At 39.7% G+C, this 18,732-nt stretch overlaps 1 protein-coding gene across 1 annotated transcript in view; it reads right to left on the reverse strand.

Annotated features, from left to right (window-relative positions):
* ntrk1 (neurotrophic tyrosine kinase, receptor, type 1) overlaps positions 1-16,874 on the reverse strand; it is a gene marked incomplete at both ends in the record, with an annotated part of 39,182 nt that extends 22,308 nt beyond the window's left edge. Inside the window, 7 exons of the mRNA XM_080426266.1 lie at positions 2,406-2,544; positions 3,669-3,811; positions 5,236-5,390; positions 8,237-8,305; positions 11,718-11,789; positions 12,381-12,455; positions 16,663-16,874. Coding sequence (XP_080282392.1) covers positions 2,406-2,544; positions 3,669-3,811; positions 5,236-5,390; positions 8,237-8,305; positions 11,718-11,789; positions 12,381-12,455; positions 16,663-16,874 — 865 coding nt within the window. The remainder of the gene's footprint in view (positions 1-2,405; positions 2,545-3,668; positions 3,812-5,235; positions 5,391-8,236; positions 8,306-11,717; positions 11,790-12,380; positions 12,456-16,662) is intronic.
* Between the last annotated feature and the right edge of the window lie 1,858 nt (positions 16,875-18,732).

Below are 18,732 nucleotides of genomic sequence, written 5' to 3' on the forward strand. Positions count from 1 at the left end.
TGTCTACACGACACTCAGGGAAAGAGCTGAACTTGAAACAAACTAAGAAACACACTTGTAGCGTGAAGGGATGTTTGTGATTGGCTGGCTTTTACTGTACATGAAGGACAAGTGGGGAAAATGTATATAATCCATGTCCGTTGCCTTTTGCAATGTTAATTGCATGTTCGTATGTCGATAACAACATGATAATGATCATTCAGCCCTAGTGCACGCTCTCCTGTGAGGGTATATGTCGTGTGACAGGCTGGTCTCACGTAGCCTACAAGGTTGAAAACACAACGACATTATGCCACTGTGGTATATTTTTCTGACGTTTAGTCTTGGCAGTGGGCAATTTTGTCTTGGTAGTGTGCCAAGACTAAATTGGTCGGGTGGAATCCCTTGTACATATCTCTGATCCTTGATTCCAGTCAGCCTGGTCCTGGATGATCTAAACTGACACTCTCAAACCTCTAGTCTACTGGGATAACATTAAAACCTGAACTCCTGAAATCACAGACTGATGAGGTTATGGGATTAATCTATGCTAAAGCTAAATTATGAGCTTTATGTCATTTCAACTTGAATATACTCCAAAATATAGTGCTGAAATAGCAATATGATCTATTCTGAAGTCCTTTCATTTTGAAATGATGAGTAACATCGTGACAGGCATAATTCAGGATAATTAATTCACTCTTGTATTAAAGAGGGAAGCCAGAGCAGGCATGTGAATCAGTGGTTCAGAAAGCCTGCAGACTCAGGGAGCCCAGTAAACACCCACTGTTCAGGGAGGTAATTATGGGTAATTAAAGGACTAGCGGTTAACGAGTGTCCATCTACCAGGGGGGCTGATGTTGATAGATTAGCTGTGCTAACGCACTTACTGCCTGCCAATCACTGTGGATGAAGAGGCTTTTCCGGAGTAGGAGGAAAATATCCATTAGCTCAGGATCAAATCAGATCTTTGTACAGTTATCAGCCCCTTTCCTGATGCTCATTATCTGTCCCTTGATGCTCATGCATTTGGGTTCTGTTGATTGGCGCCCCTATAATTTTTTGGCTTTATTTCCCAAAGAGTGTCACTGAGTTGTTGTTGTTATATGATACTGTTTGGGCAATATTTTTCGGTAATGTATCACTAATGCACTCTGTGTTGTTTTGTGTGGGGCCAGTGGGTGCTGTCATTCCTCACTGTTGTTGAACTGTAAGCTTGCACTAATGGACAGATGTGTGGAAAAAAAACAACGAGGCCCCAGGGTCAAGTTGAAACTGTAATCAGAAGTACAATACATGAGGTGAAGGAGTTCTTCCGTGCCTGGGTGAGATAAGGATACTTTCTTTTTTGCTCTCTTATTTTTTTGTATTTTTATTCTTTACATTGCAACATATAACTACAGCACAGCTTCATTTTAACACTTCTTAGAAGTTGTCAGAGTGACTGATGTCTAGACTTTCCATCAGAAGCTTGGCGATATAGGGTACGCTTATTTTTAGATGGCCATTCATGAGAATTCACCGCAGAGTGTTTCCTTTGCTGTGGCTGTCCACCCTGCCTGCGAAAGAAAAATGGACACAGTGTGCTCTCGCCTTAACCTCCATTAAGGCTGACAGCTTTCATTTAGCCTGTGAGCTTGCTGTAGTTACAGTACCTTGCCCCCAGGGAGGGTGTAGACCACCGAATGCTGTTATTTTGGGAGGCTTCTGGTTCCATTATTTCATACTGTACATGTCCAAAATGAATCACATTTCTCGTTCCAGTTTACTGTCTGTCTGTCTGTCTGTCTGTCTATTTTTTAACTGGTGCACATGCGTCATGCGAATGTGCATTGAGTGTGGTGAAATAATAGGCTAATTGATAACTGATCGGGATATTTCCCCCATCTGCATCTGATCATGATTGAACCGTTATTTAAAATGACATCGTGTACTGAAACACTAAGCTAGGTAATGCTAGTGATTTCCATTCCATTTCCATTCATACAGTATCACATTAACAATCAAAGATATCTATATTAAATCCAAGCAAAATAGTCACAATGTATTCCTATTTTCCATTAGTGGCAAGGCGATGGAAGCGGAATTCCTTATTTGGGTGGACAATTTACACCACACTTTGGTGGTTTATTGTAATCACTCCTGTCTGTGTGTATTCCTGTATGTGTGTCTGTGAACAAAATAACTTAAGAATGGATGGGTGGATTTTCATGAAACTTGGTTGGTGAGAATTGATCATTTGACTGTCCGAGGAGATAATTCACTTTTCGTTCGAAATTGTCAAAGGTAAAGGTCACACTCCAGCTCAAAGTTAAAACCACATATTGTAATCAGTCGTGGAAAATGAACTGTAGGTTACTAGGTTCAGGTTTGAACCCCCATTTTTATTTTTATTGTGGTTGTTCTGTTTTTTTGCAGGCACTTACATTCAATGTCCAACTGCACCATCTCCTCCCCAGGCCCAGCTTGGTTCTCAGCCTCACAGGTGAGGTTGTGGAGGTTGTCTCTAGAAGAGACCTCAATCAGATGGAGAACTAGCTCTAAGGTGGAGCCATAAATTCTCTCCTGGAATAGCCCACAGAGAACACAGTAAGTACAATGATCAGCAGCATAGCCAATAATAACAGTGCATGGATCTCTGAGACATTTTCAGAACTGTCCATGGACGTGAATCAATATGTCAATGCATATCGAGCACAGACCACTAGTATACTGTACATGTAATTGTACAGTAACAATTATTTCGTAGTTTCAGGACTATCAATGGACATTTTATGTTTCACCTTGAAACACCTTGCCTTAAAAGCATATTTTAGGTGATTATTGATCTATTAGAACAGTAGTTCTCAACCTTTTCAGGCCATGACCCCCCAAAATAATCACATTTGAACTGGGGACCCCCCACCCTGACAGGCACTTGGAATGTAGGAGTTTAGGTATTAAATTTAGTTTGACTCGGTTCCACAAATATTGTGAAAATAGCAGATTGTGAGCTTGTAAATTGGCTATTTTCACAATTATTGCCTCTTTCTTATTATACAAATTGGCCAATATATGACCAGTTTTTATAGTATAGTTTGTTGATTACTTTTGATTCAACAAGGGTCTTTTTCTTTTCTCTTTTTTTAGGTATTAAAAAGGTCTTAAAAGTCCTTAAAATTGTCACCAGATTGTCATCTGGGGATCCCCCCCAAAATGATGTGGGGACCCACAGGTTGAGAACCACTGTATTAGAACAAGGTGATAAACACAAACAACCAAGAGATACTGTACAATCTTAACCACTCAAATCCTATATCCTTCGTCATATGACAATGAATGAAAATAGACGATGTATACAAGCTCACGCATTGCGAGCTTTTAGATCTGCTATTTAAACGTATTTGCGTATTTGACATACGCATATTAGGGATGCCAGGTAGAAAGTGGTTACAAAAGGAACTTTATGACCATATATTAAGATTGTTTTTAGTTGTAGTATTTTTTTTGTAGTAGTTTGACTACCGACCATTTCCATGGTCAAACGATAAATCACCAACACAGCAACATCATCTGCCATGATGAATATGAAATGGAGGAACTTGATCTCCACTAATAAAGATGTTTTGGAGAAACTGATAATACAGACCCATTTGACAGTGCTGTGTTATTGACAGTGCATGTTATGATTGCTGAATATCCTCCACTACCTGGACAAAGTAGCGGGAGGACAGGTGTTCAGTGCACCATCTCACTATGGGTGTGGGAGTCCCTGTCACGTGGCACTCAAACGTCAAGTTGCCACCTTCCTGGATTTTGTTGTTGGAAGGGAGAATAGTCACCTCTGGAAGACCTGCATATGAATGGACACAGGATGATTGTGCATTGTTAGATTCGGTGCAGTTGGTTGACCTGAATAGATAGCAAAACTCCCAGCAACAGGAACAGATGTTGCTAAAACCACAATACTGAAACGGTTGCTTAGGCCTTAGGCAATGTTGCCAAATAATAGATATCAAAATAATTGTCATGGGTATTACAGTACTATCCTTTTGAAGGATTAAAAATAATAAAATAACTTGTTTTCTCAACTGAAGCTGAGTTGTGCCTATACTATACTCAGGTTTTTTTTTTTACACCTAATAATAATAATTGTTATTATTATTTATATATTAGTTTCAGCATATTTTACTTGATTAATCACTGGAAGAAGCAGAGGCCACAGACATTCATTACTTTACAAGAAAATGGAGGATTGAAAATACATCTAAAATGCAGATTCATGCAGTCTGTTATCACCAAAGCAGTCCTAAATCCTAGTTCAGTCAGACAACTCTTGGATTGAATAAATATATTTATTGAGCATAAATATAAATATATTGAGCATAAATATTTATAAGCATATTTGGTGTCAAGGCTCTGTCTCGTTTCATTAATTCCCTGTAAGCATGAAATGATTTGCCAAATAGATCTTACAGGGAATGAATTAGACCCCCATAAGGGAATCATAGAAACGGAGCACACAGGTGGATGCTGGGGTGGTGGCACTGGGAGCACAAAAAACTTGAGCAGAGCACAAAGCAGCAGTATAGCAGCAGCATATCAGAGCAGCAAGATGGCAAGAAATGTAATTATTCAGTCTCATACTACCGACAACATTTAACCACATGAACCCTAGCGTCCTTATTCTGGGGGCGACCATTGGGTGAACATTTCTGATCTATAAACTCACAACGTGTTGTGAGCTTGTAGATCAACTATTTTCGCCAAAGAGATTTAGTGTAGAGCAGCGGTTCTCAACCTTTACTCGATCAGAGCCCTCTTGAAAGTGTTTGCACTTCGCGGCCCACCTATCTGACCACATTAAGCTGCCATGGAAGGCAGCCATTTGGCATTTACATTTTTTAATCAATCAATCAATCGATTGTGTTCAGGGTTGAATCGATGACAATGGAACAAACATAGTATCACAATAAAAACTTAAATCGTTTTCAATATTGTGAAGAAAAAACACCATGACCACTTTTTTTTTTACATTATGTTGTCTGTAATGTTATAATATATCATTAAATAATAATCTTTTGCCAATTATTTGGGGGCCCACTTGTAATAACTTCACGGACCCTGGCCCACAGGTTGAGAATCACTGGTGTGGGGAAGAAAAGAGGGGATCAAGTATAAAGCCCTGGGGGACTCTGATCAACTAAGTATACTGTATAGGGTTTAAGTGGTTAATACAGGTACGGTATAGGACAAAATGATGTAAAATCCACCCACTGCAGTTATCCATCGCTAAGGAGTTCAGCAACATTTCCTGGTCATTGGAGAAGCAAGACAATGGCTGATTATCCAGGTCTCCTCGTTCGTTTCGCTGCCACTGCTGGAGCCAATGGATATCGCATGAGCAAAGAAGAGGGTTGTCCCTCAAAACTCTGAACAAGGACAGAAAGATACATCAAGGGTGAACAAAGTACCATCACTAGGTCTCCTGACATTATGAAGCACTGTGCTCCCATAGAACCCATCCATTTCAGGAGACATAACATTGAATTGTGACATAAAGAGATGATAAAGCAGAGTTAAAATTAGGAGCTTCAGCACAACTGATCAAAAGTACAGACTTTCAGGTTACCATAAACTGAGTGGTATTTTCACATACATTTTTATCAACAAAGAATTAGATTAGATTGTAGATAAAATGAGCAAGTGGATATTTTACAACTATCTTTAAACAGACTCAATCACAAAGAACCCTAAAAGGTTTAGCTTACAAATTTCCATCAGTGTGAGAGTTATGGCGTTTTTTTTTATTACTCCAATTTGAATTTCATCTTTACCTGCATAATTGTGCCTTCCGCACATTATTTTGTTCATGACTTTTGTGTGTATATTTTTCATTATGTGCCAACACAATGCAATACAATCTCATTTAGAAAGAAGAGGAAAAATAAGTCCAGAGCCTGAGTGCAGCCACCCCAAAACATCAACCACCAAATTGTCCATTTACAGTAGAGCTACTGTACATTAGCTTCTGTAAAAGACAGTCACTCCAAAACCAAGGGTCCATAATTATTTATTCTAGAAAAGTATTGTAGGTCTGGGTCATAATCCCTAATGAAAGTGCAAGAGGATGTTTTTAAGGCTTGGCAGAGAATCTCGAAGGAAGCTATTAAAAGTTTGATGATAATGCATCCCAAACTTGAAACAGGCTCCTACAGTATTTCCATAAGGCTTTTTGGAACCAAAACTAACTTACTGTTGATAAGTTTTATCTGTTTATGATCACTGTTTGAAGGAACTAACTACAAAAAAAAACATTTTAACATTCCCAATAAATAGGTGGTCTAACTTTCAGGGGAAAAATAATATGCGTCTATGTACAGCAAAAGATGATAGATTTAGTGTTTGATCAGAAATTCACAGAGCATCTTTCTAAAAGTATCCTTTTGACTTCACGCAATAGATGTGAAAGTAGACTGATATGGGAAATATGCAGAATGTTCATACTGTAGTATTCCAGAAATAAGTGGCAACGTTTCTATCTATGGACCAATATAACCATGCACTTACCTCAACTACCTCCACACAGCTGCAACTATACAGAGGCTATGTGCTGCTGCTCGGAGTAGTTTTGTGTTTATTGATATTGATTGTGTACTTTGTAGAGTATTTATGTGCATTTATGTATAGTGTGCTGTCTAAATTCAATTTAGCGCTGTCTCCATTTGATGGTACTGTATGAGGGCTAATGTGTTTGTTTTGTGTGGGACAATTAGTACTTTCATCCTCTTAAAATCAATCAGACAACTGCAGTTGATTCAGAACGCTGCTGCTCGACTCCTTACTAATACCAAGAAAGTGGGGCTATCACTCCAGTTCTTAAGTCCTTACACTGGCTCCCTGTGTATAATTGATGTTAAACATTTCTGTTGGTCTATAAAGCTTTAAATGGTTTAGGGCCAAAATAAATTTCGGATCTTGTACGATATTATGAACCATCCAGACCCCTCAGGTCACCTGGGAAAGGCCTGCTTTCTGTCCCTACAATCAAACATAAATGTGGGGAAGCAGCATTTAGTTATGCACCACATATCTGGAACAAACTCCCAGAAAACTGCAGGTCTGCTGCCACTCTTATTTCTTTGGTTTATTAATTTAGTTTATATTTATTTGCAGCACTACATACTACATAAAGGACTACACACAACCGGTTAAATGACACACTAATTTGTATTTAAGTTTATTTTGTGGAGTTATCAGGCTGGAGGAGTGCTGAAGTTTAGATGGCTAACGACGGAAGGGACCAGCTGCTTCACAGGTGGTTATGAGGAGCTGATTAGTAATTGGACTGCACCATGTTCCCTGTGCATATGGGGAGGGGCAGGGGTTTATTATGAGTTTGAATGTATTACTACAATTGTGAAGAAATGTATTTTGGTATTTCAGTTGTACGTAATTTCTTTATTTAAAATGAGTTAGTGCTGTAGTGGATTATGTTGTAGCTATTTGTAGTCTGTTTAAATGTTATTCTTTGTCTTCCCCTTTGTGTTAAGAGTGGTTTGATCACCCACTATATATGTTCCCCTCATGTGTCACTTTGGTTAGGTCTGTCTTGGTATTAAGTTCTAGCATGACTATCAGCCTGAAGCTGGTCTATGGTTTGGAACCAGGCTGATTAAGTTCAATTCTGTCTTCTTTTGTTTTGGGCCTAGAATTAATGTCTTGACTTATTTTTATGGGAAAAATAATAGCCAAAAATAATTATTTTAAGAAAAACACAAGTCTCCTGGTGACTCTCTTGCCGACCAACTCTGGTCCCTTACATTGTGTTTCCTTTGCTTGATGTTCTGTGTAAAGCACATTGAATTGCCTTGTTGTTGAAATGTGATATACAACTAAAACTGCCTTGCCTTGCGCTGTCATGTACATCATGCTGTCAAAACAACATGGTTTTCTTTCCAATGATGATATATCCACCATTGGAGACAAAAGTGGTGGTGGGGGAGTATATCTTGAAAGAAATCAGAATAAATATTGGTACTCTCTGCAGTAGCCTATACATAACATAAGTTTCTGGTTGAAAGTTCTTTATTTATATATATATATACATATACATATATACACACACACACACACACACACACACACACACACTGGATGCTCAATATTGAGACGTTCACTAATGAATTTCTGGTCATTTCTTGCATTTTAAAATGAACTCAACGTCATCATGTCATATAATGTACTTGGAAAATAAACACTTTGTGATTTCACTCACAGGTTGAGCAGAGGCAGAAAATGGAACACCTTCCAGCTGATGTGTTCAAGTAAGTTTGATGCCAGGTTCCTGTGGGACAGATAGGGAATACACATGATATAATCAAATTTTTTCATTCCATTTATGTCGGACAGATACTACAGCATGACAGATACTATTTTTTCCCTAGGTCCTGACTATCTGATATCCCATCCATCTATTTACCATAAAAATATAGTATTTGAAATTATGTCTGTCTGAAAACAATCTGAAAACAAAGGCTAGACAAATTGAAACACTTATAATCGGCTGATTGTTTAGAACCGGACTCAAGAGCCACTGTGAAGGCCTAGCTGGGTTGTAAGGCCAGCTAGTCGTCCTGAATATGCCATCCGTGATTAACTGGGTTGTAAGGCCAGCTAATCTCCTGCTACTCTGGAGAGAGTTAAGATGATCTTCGAGCGTCGCCGAGGACACTGGATTGTCTGATGAGCTATTCCTGATTGGGTCTATGTTGTTCACTCTGGAAGGGTTAAGACTGGGTCTAATGCCGATGATGAGATTAGTTCAACCCTGACATACGGCTTGTTTTATACCACTGAGGGTGGCTCCTGACATCACGGCTGTGATGTCAGGTGGTGTCAGGCATTCCCACATATGGAGCTGGCTATTTCTGTCATGCCCAAACCGGGGACTATGATGTCAGTCCTGGATGGTTCCGGTTATCTCCGTATATGGGGTTTCTAGAAGGAGTGTTCTGATGTCAGAGCTAGGTATGTTTTAGGAATCTCCTTTTCTAGCTATTCTATACTGTCAGACTTTGTCTCCATTTATGGGGATAGGCGAGTATGGGTGAGTATGCCCTGAATGTTCGTAACACAAATACTGTGAATGAATCTAATTCTGAATATGTAAAGATAATTGTCTGATACATTAAGGAAGAAGTTGAATCCAGCATAAAACTTTTTTTCTTTTTCATTGCAGGAATCAAGTCGGCTTCAGCGGTTGAGTCATGCTGTGATTCGATCACTCACTTCAGAACAATGTGTACCTGCCTTGAATTACTCTCCAGGCGGAAAACCTTAATGCATCCAAATGGGGCCTGATCAATTACCCTGGCAAGTATTTCACATCAAGAGCGACATTCACAAACAGCGCCGGCGCACCTCTCTGTGTTTGCTCAGTGTTCAGTACATTAGGTGATTAGTCCAGAGTCACAAACACTTCTGGGAGGAGAGCCACTGCTACGCTACTGGGAGCAAAAATACTCAATGCTGCCTACACTAGCGAGGTCTAATTAACAACTGCATTAGCCAAATCATTTTTTCAAGCAAAAGTAGTTTCATATTATTTTGAATTAGTTTCATTATTTTTTATATAGTGTTGGTCTAAAAGATAAATTATATGACCAGAAACATAATTCACTGTAATAGCTCAAACAATACAGCCATTCAATGTAAAACAAACAAAAAAAAGCAATAAAAACTAAATTCTCTAAAGGCAAATATAATACCAGTATGGTGGCTACTCCAGATTTTTAATCAATATTCTAAAACTCTGCATTGTAAAGTCTTTAAAAAAATCATTTGACAAGTTTATGCTGCACAGCCTTTTATCATTCCTCATAAGTTGCTGAAAGAACACCACAGCCACTCTGTAATGTACCTCAGACAGCCAAGGAACCAAAGCTGTAAATAAACCTCCTCAGAAGATGACAGCGGGCCACACTGGGGAGTATGCACATGCAAGCCGATACATATTCACTCTGGCAGGGACCGACAGGGGCCAGCAAGGGTTCAATTATTTGTTTTCCTTGCTCCCAAAAGTTCATGTCAGATGGGTTGGCCATAAGGGCTTATCCATTACCAGCTCGATTTTTGCCCCAGGCCCACAGGGGGGGAGCATAGCCGGGAATAGCAGCCCAGTCTTTTAGCTGTTCTCAAGCACTGCTTACATCTAACGAGGGGAGGACAGAGGTCTAGTGGATGAAGTGGTTAGAAGGAATAAGAGGGTTATGGTATGTCTCAAAGAGTGGTTTCAGTAGCAGGGCCCCCGTGTTCACAACTTACTTTGGATGTAGCCAGAGACCCCTAATCTAAGACACATCTGTTACATTCCAAAGAAGCGCCCCAACCCACCCCTTCTCCTCGTTGGGGAGATATTGATTAAGCGATAATGGACCCTTAGTGGAGTGTATTTATTATGCATCAGTTGTCGATAATCCGCCAAAGTGAGCGAGTAAAAGGTGACTGGTGGATGTCTTCTCCAATTTCTCCAGACCCCCGCCCCCCCCTCTGGTGGCCCCCCTCTGCTCCCCTCCTCACAATCTGCCTGTCTGTCAGGTAAACAACATCGGACATGTAAAATGATGAGGACAAGATAGTGGCGATAAGGGTTGACTACTGATGAACAGACACATTTCCATGGTTACGGTCGATGAGCATGCTATTAGGTTGTTGTTTAACCTGGGCAATATCGGAAAATCAAATGGTAGACAGTGCAATTTTATGAAAATAAATGTTGAAAATTGAGAACAACATATAGTACGGCTTTGGTTTCTGGTTGTTTTGTGAAAAAGGGTTCATAGATATAATCTTTCTAAAAACCCACAGAACCAAACTTTGTGGCATCGGATTGTAGTGTGTGCCCTGCCCCACCTTGCAAATACTATCAGACTGAAACCTGATCTAATGCAGATTGAATTGCATCATAGTAAATATCTTCCACTGTAACACGGCTCAGTGGGAGTCCACTGGTCAAAATATCTAGTAATTTGAGGTACATATTGCCAGGATGTGTTAGTACAACACACTGTATTATAAACCATCATACATTTCTCTTAACGCACTGCTGAATGCATACCATAATCTACAGCTGCAACTATACTGTCAGTACAACCTACTGTATCACCTCAGTGATATTGGCTGAATGTTAAATGTGGAATTACATAGTAGTGCTACTGCAGTCTACTGTATATGTCTTGTGATGTCCCCTTGCATTGTATGTGACAATCTATGGCTCCAGTACACGATGATGCACCATGCAATTTGTTTTTCAGTGCCACCAAGACAAATTCCTATGTTTATTGTTATTACACTGGCAGTGTAAAATGATTCTGGTTATAAAGCAGCCTCGGTTTACTCCGTATCTACGATTGAAGTATTGGTGCAACAGTTAATCAAACTAATCGATTTAATCTATTACAAAAAAGAATCTATAATTGATCATTTAATAGAATAATCAATTAATAATCTAACCCTATTTTGAGCATGACATTATAGGTAGAAATAAAAAACTAATTGTGAAGATAGCCAATCTACAGGCTTTAAAAATGTATTGATCGAATAATCGCTAAGAAAATAATCGATAGTTGCAGCCCTATATTAAAGAGTTGGCTTTGCATTGATTGACAACAACAAATAGGCTGTCCCAAACACAGGTCAAGAAGACATGAAAGGGAAAGAATGAAAGATAATCCTGTTGTAGCGACAAGGACACTTACACATACTGGAGCTTGACGTTGTGCTGGAAGGCAGTGACAGAAATGTACCGCAGCTTGCAGGATGTCACCGTACTGGAGCGTGAGCAAGCACAACAAACAAAACACAGAGGAGGAAAAGAGGAAAAAATCACTATTTATAGCACCCGAAAATAAACAAGAAACAGAATCATGGAGAACACTTGTCAACTGTATTCTATGAAGTATTGCATGTTGATTAAACGCATACAGCTATACGTACATGTATAATGAATGCTGAGTGTACTGTATAGTATTATGTAAACTCCAAATACATGTAGAGTTAATGTACAGTAGTGCGTGGAAAAAATGGCTTGTTGTGACACTGGGAAATAATACAGTTTCACTGAAAGTACAACATCTGAAAAACATGCGTTGTTTAATTTCCTTCATAAGAGAGGACAAAGGCCATTCTTCACAAACTCTTATTCAGATTTGAAAAGTAGCTTATTTGACCTGAACAGCAGCAAATTCCTAGTGGCTTTGAAAGTGAAAGGGCCATAAAGGAAATTGAAAGAGTAACCGTGCAGTGGACTGTGTACTGTATACTGTATCATTGACTGAAAATATGTCCACAACATTGCAGTTTTTAATGTACTTTATCATTCAATAGAATGTGTTTCAATAGGTTAATCCATCACTACTTACAGGTTCTTCAGTTCTCTGTAGTTGACAAGATCGATTTCTGTGAGGTTCTCCAGGCCAACTTGATTCTCTATGTAACTGATTAAAAAGATAGAAAAGGAATGATGTAGGCTAATCAGCAACATAACATTGTGGCCTTCGGCTTGTTGTTGTGTACATGTTCAATTATACCTCGGCTGAAAGAAAATTACCTAATACACATATTGAAAAAGCTAAACAGAAATATAAACGGAAATCATGTATTCTGAACCAGAAACATAGAGCAGAGCAGAGCAGTGCTGAATGTTCGATGTCTAACTCAAAATAAAACAGAAAACATTAATCTCATATCAAAACAGAATGTACTGTGGGGAATAAAGAAAAGAAAACATAGATGGAAAAAAACACAAAGCAGAAATAGTTGATGGGAAACTCTTGAACAAGCCATTTTCCACATTTCCAGACATACCTCAGGATAGCTACAGGAGTGTGCTGTGGATCTATTCAGCACTTCGACTACTTAGTACAAGGTCACCATCCTTTCATGAACTGTTTGAATAGAGAGCTAAATCAGACTTATCAAGTTAGAATTTAGCTAATGTTCTCGGATGTTTCTCCCAGCTCCATAAGAAACTCTTTTCATGAACTGTTCTGAGTACATGACTGGATTGAATTGATCAAGGGCCTTGTCCTCACAAATGTATTTTTAGGCAGATTGTTTCACCATGATTGCTAAGAGGATGGGGAGAGTGGAGTGCTAGAATATAGACATGCATGTTCTCTGTGCTTTGAGTGCAACTTTCAAGCAACATGAAAGGATTATGCAGAATTTAGGCCTTTCTGGTCGAAAGGAGGTTCAAATGGCATGCAAAAGCAGGTCATAGCAGTGAGCTTGGTGTTCTAGTGGATTAAGATTATAGGTCAACTTAATGCTTTTATGCTTTTATTTCTTATTTTTTCACACTTTCACGACAGAAAACCGTTCTAATAGAAAGGCTTTCTACCAGAAAACCTTTCTGATAGAAAAGCTTTCTTTTTTGTGAGGTTAAGGTTCGGATCAAGGTTAGATTTAGGCATAACTTTTTTTTAGGTTACGGTTACAGTTATGCTTAGGCATAGTTGCAAAAGCACAACAAATGAATTGCACTGATGGACTAAGAGAACCATGTGTTTGTTTTAAACTTTTTATAGTCCGTTTTTTCTTGCAAAAAATCGGAATCTGTCTACAAAGGCCTTTAGACACATGGAAAAACATGGAAAAACATGGAAAAACATGGAAAAACAAGGAACGACTTTTCCACACCCATGTCAGAAAGCCTTGAGGGGAGACTTCTCCCCTGGGCATGATTTATACAACCTACCCGAGGCTAATAGACCTGGGTCATGGCCAGATACTGTAACAAAGTCCATTGACAAGGCTGTCAATGGACTTGTGACTTGTGCTATTAATCAGATTCATCACAGACAGGCTGATTGATTGATTGATTGACAACACAGATACAGTCATAAGGACAACGAATATTTGTGGGAAATTATAAATATATTTTAAACTCCTGTAAGGTCTGTAATGTCTTGTTTACGACACACAATTTAAACATGTAAAATTCATTCAAGCTGGTAGTTGCATGTGTTGTGCTGCACTGAACAAACAGATATGTATTCATGTGTGATTGACCCACACAGCAGTAATGTGATTACAGGGCAGGTGGGCTCGGGATCACCCATCGGCCTTGGGTTATTGGATTGAGCCAAGTGGGTGATATATCATCTATTGTTCCTGGGTGAGGGCAATGGCTGGCAATTCACAAAATTGCATTTATAACTCAGCACATGATGAATTTCGGCTGCTGTTCCAGAGTTAATGGCCCCTTGTTTGTTCCGTGTATCGGCTGTGTTTGCTGCCAATACCCCGAAGTGTTGTCGTTTACTGGCATGCAGAGCGCCGCGGTAAACGAATGCCAAGAGAGGCCCTGCTCACTTATTGATTGACTGGTTCAGAGAATGTCGAGCCTCTCCCAGAGGTCAGCCGAACACGTTAGGCCGCAGGTAACTTTTCACAGATGGTTCTTTCTTTAACAAGTGCTAATTGATCTGGAGAATAGACAACACTGACATTTTAGTTCCTACGTTTGAGTCTGCTATAGTTAGTTGCAAGAGAGCAGAGCAGCCCTCTAAGAATAACAAGTAGCCATTTGCATTGTCTCGGAAAACAAATGACATTTCTTTGTTAAATATCAGCCATGTTCACTTCAGTACATACGAAACGATTAGGTTGGATGGAAGTGCCATTTCATTTACAAAAAAAGCGCTTGGAATAATGTTCCTCTACCATCACCTTTTTTATTCTTTAATCGTCTGTAGACTATACAATAATGTCCTAAGTGCTTAAAATGTGTATTCAAGTTGTGTATTTCTCCTTTGACATTTCAAATAACCCACTTCTCTGGCAAATGGGTGAATCTCAACAGAGTGGATGGTGTCACATACATTACACCTGCACATTAGACAGGCCCTTGCCTTGCTCCTCCTTAACTATTAGGACACGTTCACACAGCATTGTTTCAACCGCCACAGATTATATTACATTCAAACCCTGTGGGAAACGTCAGAAAAGTGCACAGAAAAAAGTTGAGAAAGTTCAAATATTTCCCAAAAGTCCTAATGACATGGATGGCTTTTTGTCTGAGCCAGCTGATCACAACAAATGTTTTCATGGAATATCATTGTTTGCTGTGGGACAAAGTACCGGTGGTCCGGTGGATAAATTGGTCTACTCATAAAGTGCTATTGGCACTGCTTTTCCTGCACATAAAATGCTGTATGTGAACCACCAAGTTTACGTTCAACAAAAGCATAGCGTTACTGTAGGATCCTATCACCATAATGGACAGAAATCAAGCTCCAGACCCAGAAAAGGATCTCTATGGGTCGAACAGCATTCCATTTAAAAAACATTGTTTGGGAACTTTCACAGATGCCTCATCACCAGAGTGGCCTGGCTTTGGTTTGATTGATTGATTGATTGATATATTTATTGACAGAAATGCACATGCATATGCATAAACATATTTGTACATATCTCTCATATTTGTCTGCAATCTGCATCTTATGCAATAATGTGCAGGCAGGCAAATTAGTGCATTGTCTAATCACCTGTATGCATGTGGAATTTTGGGGCGGTGACGAAACCAGTCGAAACCAGTATTTCTTAATGAGCTCATGGATTCACGGAATGACCGTTAATAATAACATTTAAATACTTTTATGGGATGTTTTTAAATTAAAATATATTAAATTAATAATGATCAATCAATCTTTAAAAACGTGATAGTAATACCCAATGATTATTATCAAGGAGGAAGTATAGGCCTAAGACACAGTGACTTTAAATCACATTCCCTGACTGATTGTGTGTTCACAAGCTAGGTGGGGCTTTGAAAGGTGACAAAATGCTGTAGTATGACCTGTATTACTGTAAAGCAGTGATTATACTAGGCTTCGTCACCACAATGACAGCATCCCATAATATCAGCGTTTCAATGTGTGTTCTCAGTGACATCATAGATCCTTATCAAATTAAACAGAAGCAATATTAAAACACACAACCTTGATGAGCTCCACTAGTGAATAAATGTTTTTGGAATGTCCATTTATGCACATTAATGTTTTTGTGAGTTTACCATGAAACTATTGGAGTGGTAAAGGAAGCAGTGACTGTATATGGCTATACATTCTAGTCATGCTCTTCCAGTTATCGTCAGACTCATTGATAACAGTTTTTTTCAATAACAGAAAGAATTGCCTTCACTGCTTGCCAGTGAAAACTCAACATACAGCACATTGTACCAAAATGCAGAATTGTATAAAAGTTAAATACCACAATCACAACATCACTTGATTAAGAAAATATATATTCAAGCGCATCACCTCGACTGAACTTTAGCATACCATGTGTTAGTATGTCAAACTTTGTAACAAGCTCAAAGCAACTTCGTAATGGCTCTGTCTCACTTAACAAAGGCAAAACAATCTGAAAATGTTAGATGCAACTCAATGAATCTAACATCTAACAGTAAATGTTTATTCTAAACCATAAACATACAAATTGGCCATTCAAGATGCAACTTATTGTACTCCCAGTCCAAATTGAGCCAAATTAACAAATTGATCAGCTGAACATGAGAAAGTCATGCACACACCAACACCCAAGGCACGTGAATGAATCCAATGCACTCACACTCACTCAGAGGCACATGCACAAGTACTGAGTCCAATCAAGCCTGCCACCCAACCCAAGTGCACTCACATCTCTGTCACGTTCTCACTCTCTTGTGGTGCCAACGCCGGGATGCTAGTGATGCCATCAGTCTCCAAGCATTGCAGCATGGCAAAAGAGCAGCGGCACGCGGACGGGCATCCTCCCAAAGTAGGCACCGGTGCCAGGCAGAGCAAGGTGAGCACCAGGGGTAGTGCCAGGGCCAGGGCTGATGCCAGGGAAGTGCCCGCTGCCACAGCCATCATGGATTGAGTGATGAAAGGATCTCCTTATTGCCAGCAGGATGTCGTAGATAGCACTTGATGGCAGCAGCTGTATAGTTCACCTAATAGGGCATAAACATTGAGAGCGAGGAAGCCTCTTCCACCACGCACACAGTAGCTGTCCACTTGCTGCTGTCTGGCAGAGCTGCGATCCCAGCTGGTCAGGGTTCTGGTGCTGAACCACAGCTGCACTGAGCAGCAGGAAGGCAGGCAGGGCAGGCAAGCAAGGGGCCTCTGGGGACACTAGTGGAGGGCTGCAGCCTCACTCTCTCACTTTCTCTCAACCTCCCTCTCTCTCCTCCTCTCTTCTCCTCCACGATGCAGGGAGGGGCAGGACAACAGAAGCCATTAGTTGACTCTGTGTTGGAGAGCCAGAGTCACCAGACACCTCAGAAACCGAAGGGGGGAGGGGGGTGGAGGGGTGTCAGGGATGATGTTAGGAGCATGTGGTGGAGATTTGAAGAGAAGGAAGAGATGGGGTAGGGTGATGGAGATATCATCTGCCCCTGGGTGAGAAGACTGCAGTCCCAGCAGTGGCTAGAGGCGCAAGCAGAGCCAAGCAGTTGGGTGGCTGGCTGCCTGTGCATAGTGTGAGTTTCATGCTAGCTATGATGTCAGCTATCAGGATAGATGGATCTGGCCAACCAGATGGGAAGGAATCCTGGAATGTCCACGCTCATTGAGACTTATAGGAGGTGAGAGCCTTTGTTGGATTTAAAGGGACTACACCATGAATTTTTACTTTTTTTCCTTTTTTGTGTGTTTTTGGTCTCCCCTACCTCTCTTCTATCCCCAAAAATACCCCAGTTTGAGCACTCAGGCTTTCACAGCATATCTGGGGTTTTATGTAAATTGGTCTCAAAACAGGCCAAACTGATTTGCCCCCGAAAGTGAAGTCACTAGCGGTACAATCCCTCCCGTTTTTCAGTTCCAACATAAGAAATAAATAAATAACAAAAATGTTGTTTTTGTTTTTTTTCTTCTTTTTTTTTCTTTAACTTTTTCCACACAGAACCAGGAGATAACATGCATACAAACTGGCTCAATAGCGCCATGTGCCAAATCAGGACAATTTGGTATTGCAGGTAAAAGTGCTTTATAAGCCAGAGAGAAGTTAGTTGGAATGAGTATATCTGAGGCTTGATTTAGGCTCAAACCTTTTGAAAAACGTTTGAGGGACATAAACAATATGATATTAAATATTAAATATATTTTTTAAATTCATGGTGTAGATCCTTTAATAGTTGTGGACAAGTGCGAGAAAGATGGTAAACAGACCTCACTTACTAATACAGACTTCCGTCAGGATTTAACTATAGGAACCGAAAAGAACAAAACTAAATTTTTCATCTTATAACAAGAAATCACAACATTTCAGGTTCAAACACAGCCAAAATGTAATATGAAACTGTCTACTGAAAACAGACATCCACAGTCACAAACGGAAAGCCAAACAATGGCCAGACAATGTAAGGAAGCATGGATTTATTTTCCATTTTTTCCAGACAATAAAGTTAAGTTACAGGCAGCCAACTTCACGACAAAGAGCTGTTGAGCACATTGATAATCTAAAATCCCATAAACTGAATTATCTGAGAATACATATCTTTATAAAATCCTTTTCTAAAACTGAATAGCTTAAATGAAATCTGCTTAACAACTATAGTCACAAGTTTGATGTGACAGTGCCTTTCTCACTGTGCTAATCATGCTATAACCACTACCATTAGCCTGCTGATGAGCCCATGGGCCATCCATCATATGGCATCCATATGAGTGGAGCCAATTTTTACCCAGGGGACAAATATTGTGCCCCACCCCCATCCCTTTCAATCAC

The sequence above is a fragment of the Gymnoscopelus braueri genome, assembly GCF_963280865.1.
Source record: "Gymnoscopelus braueri genome assembly, chromosome: 4".
NCBI lineage: Eukaryota > Metazoa > Chordata > Actinopteri > Myctophiformes > Myctophidae > Gymnoscopelus > Gymnoscopelus braueri.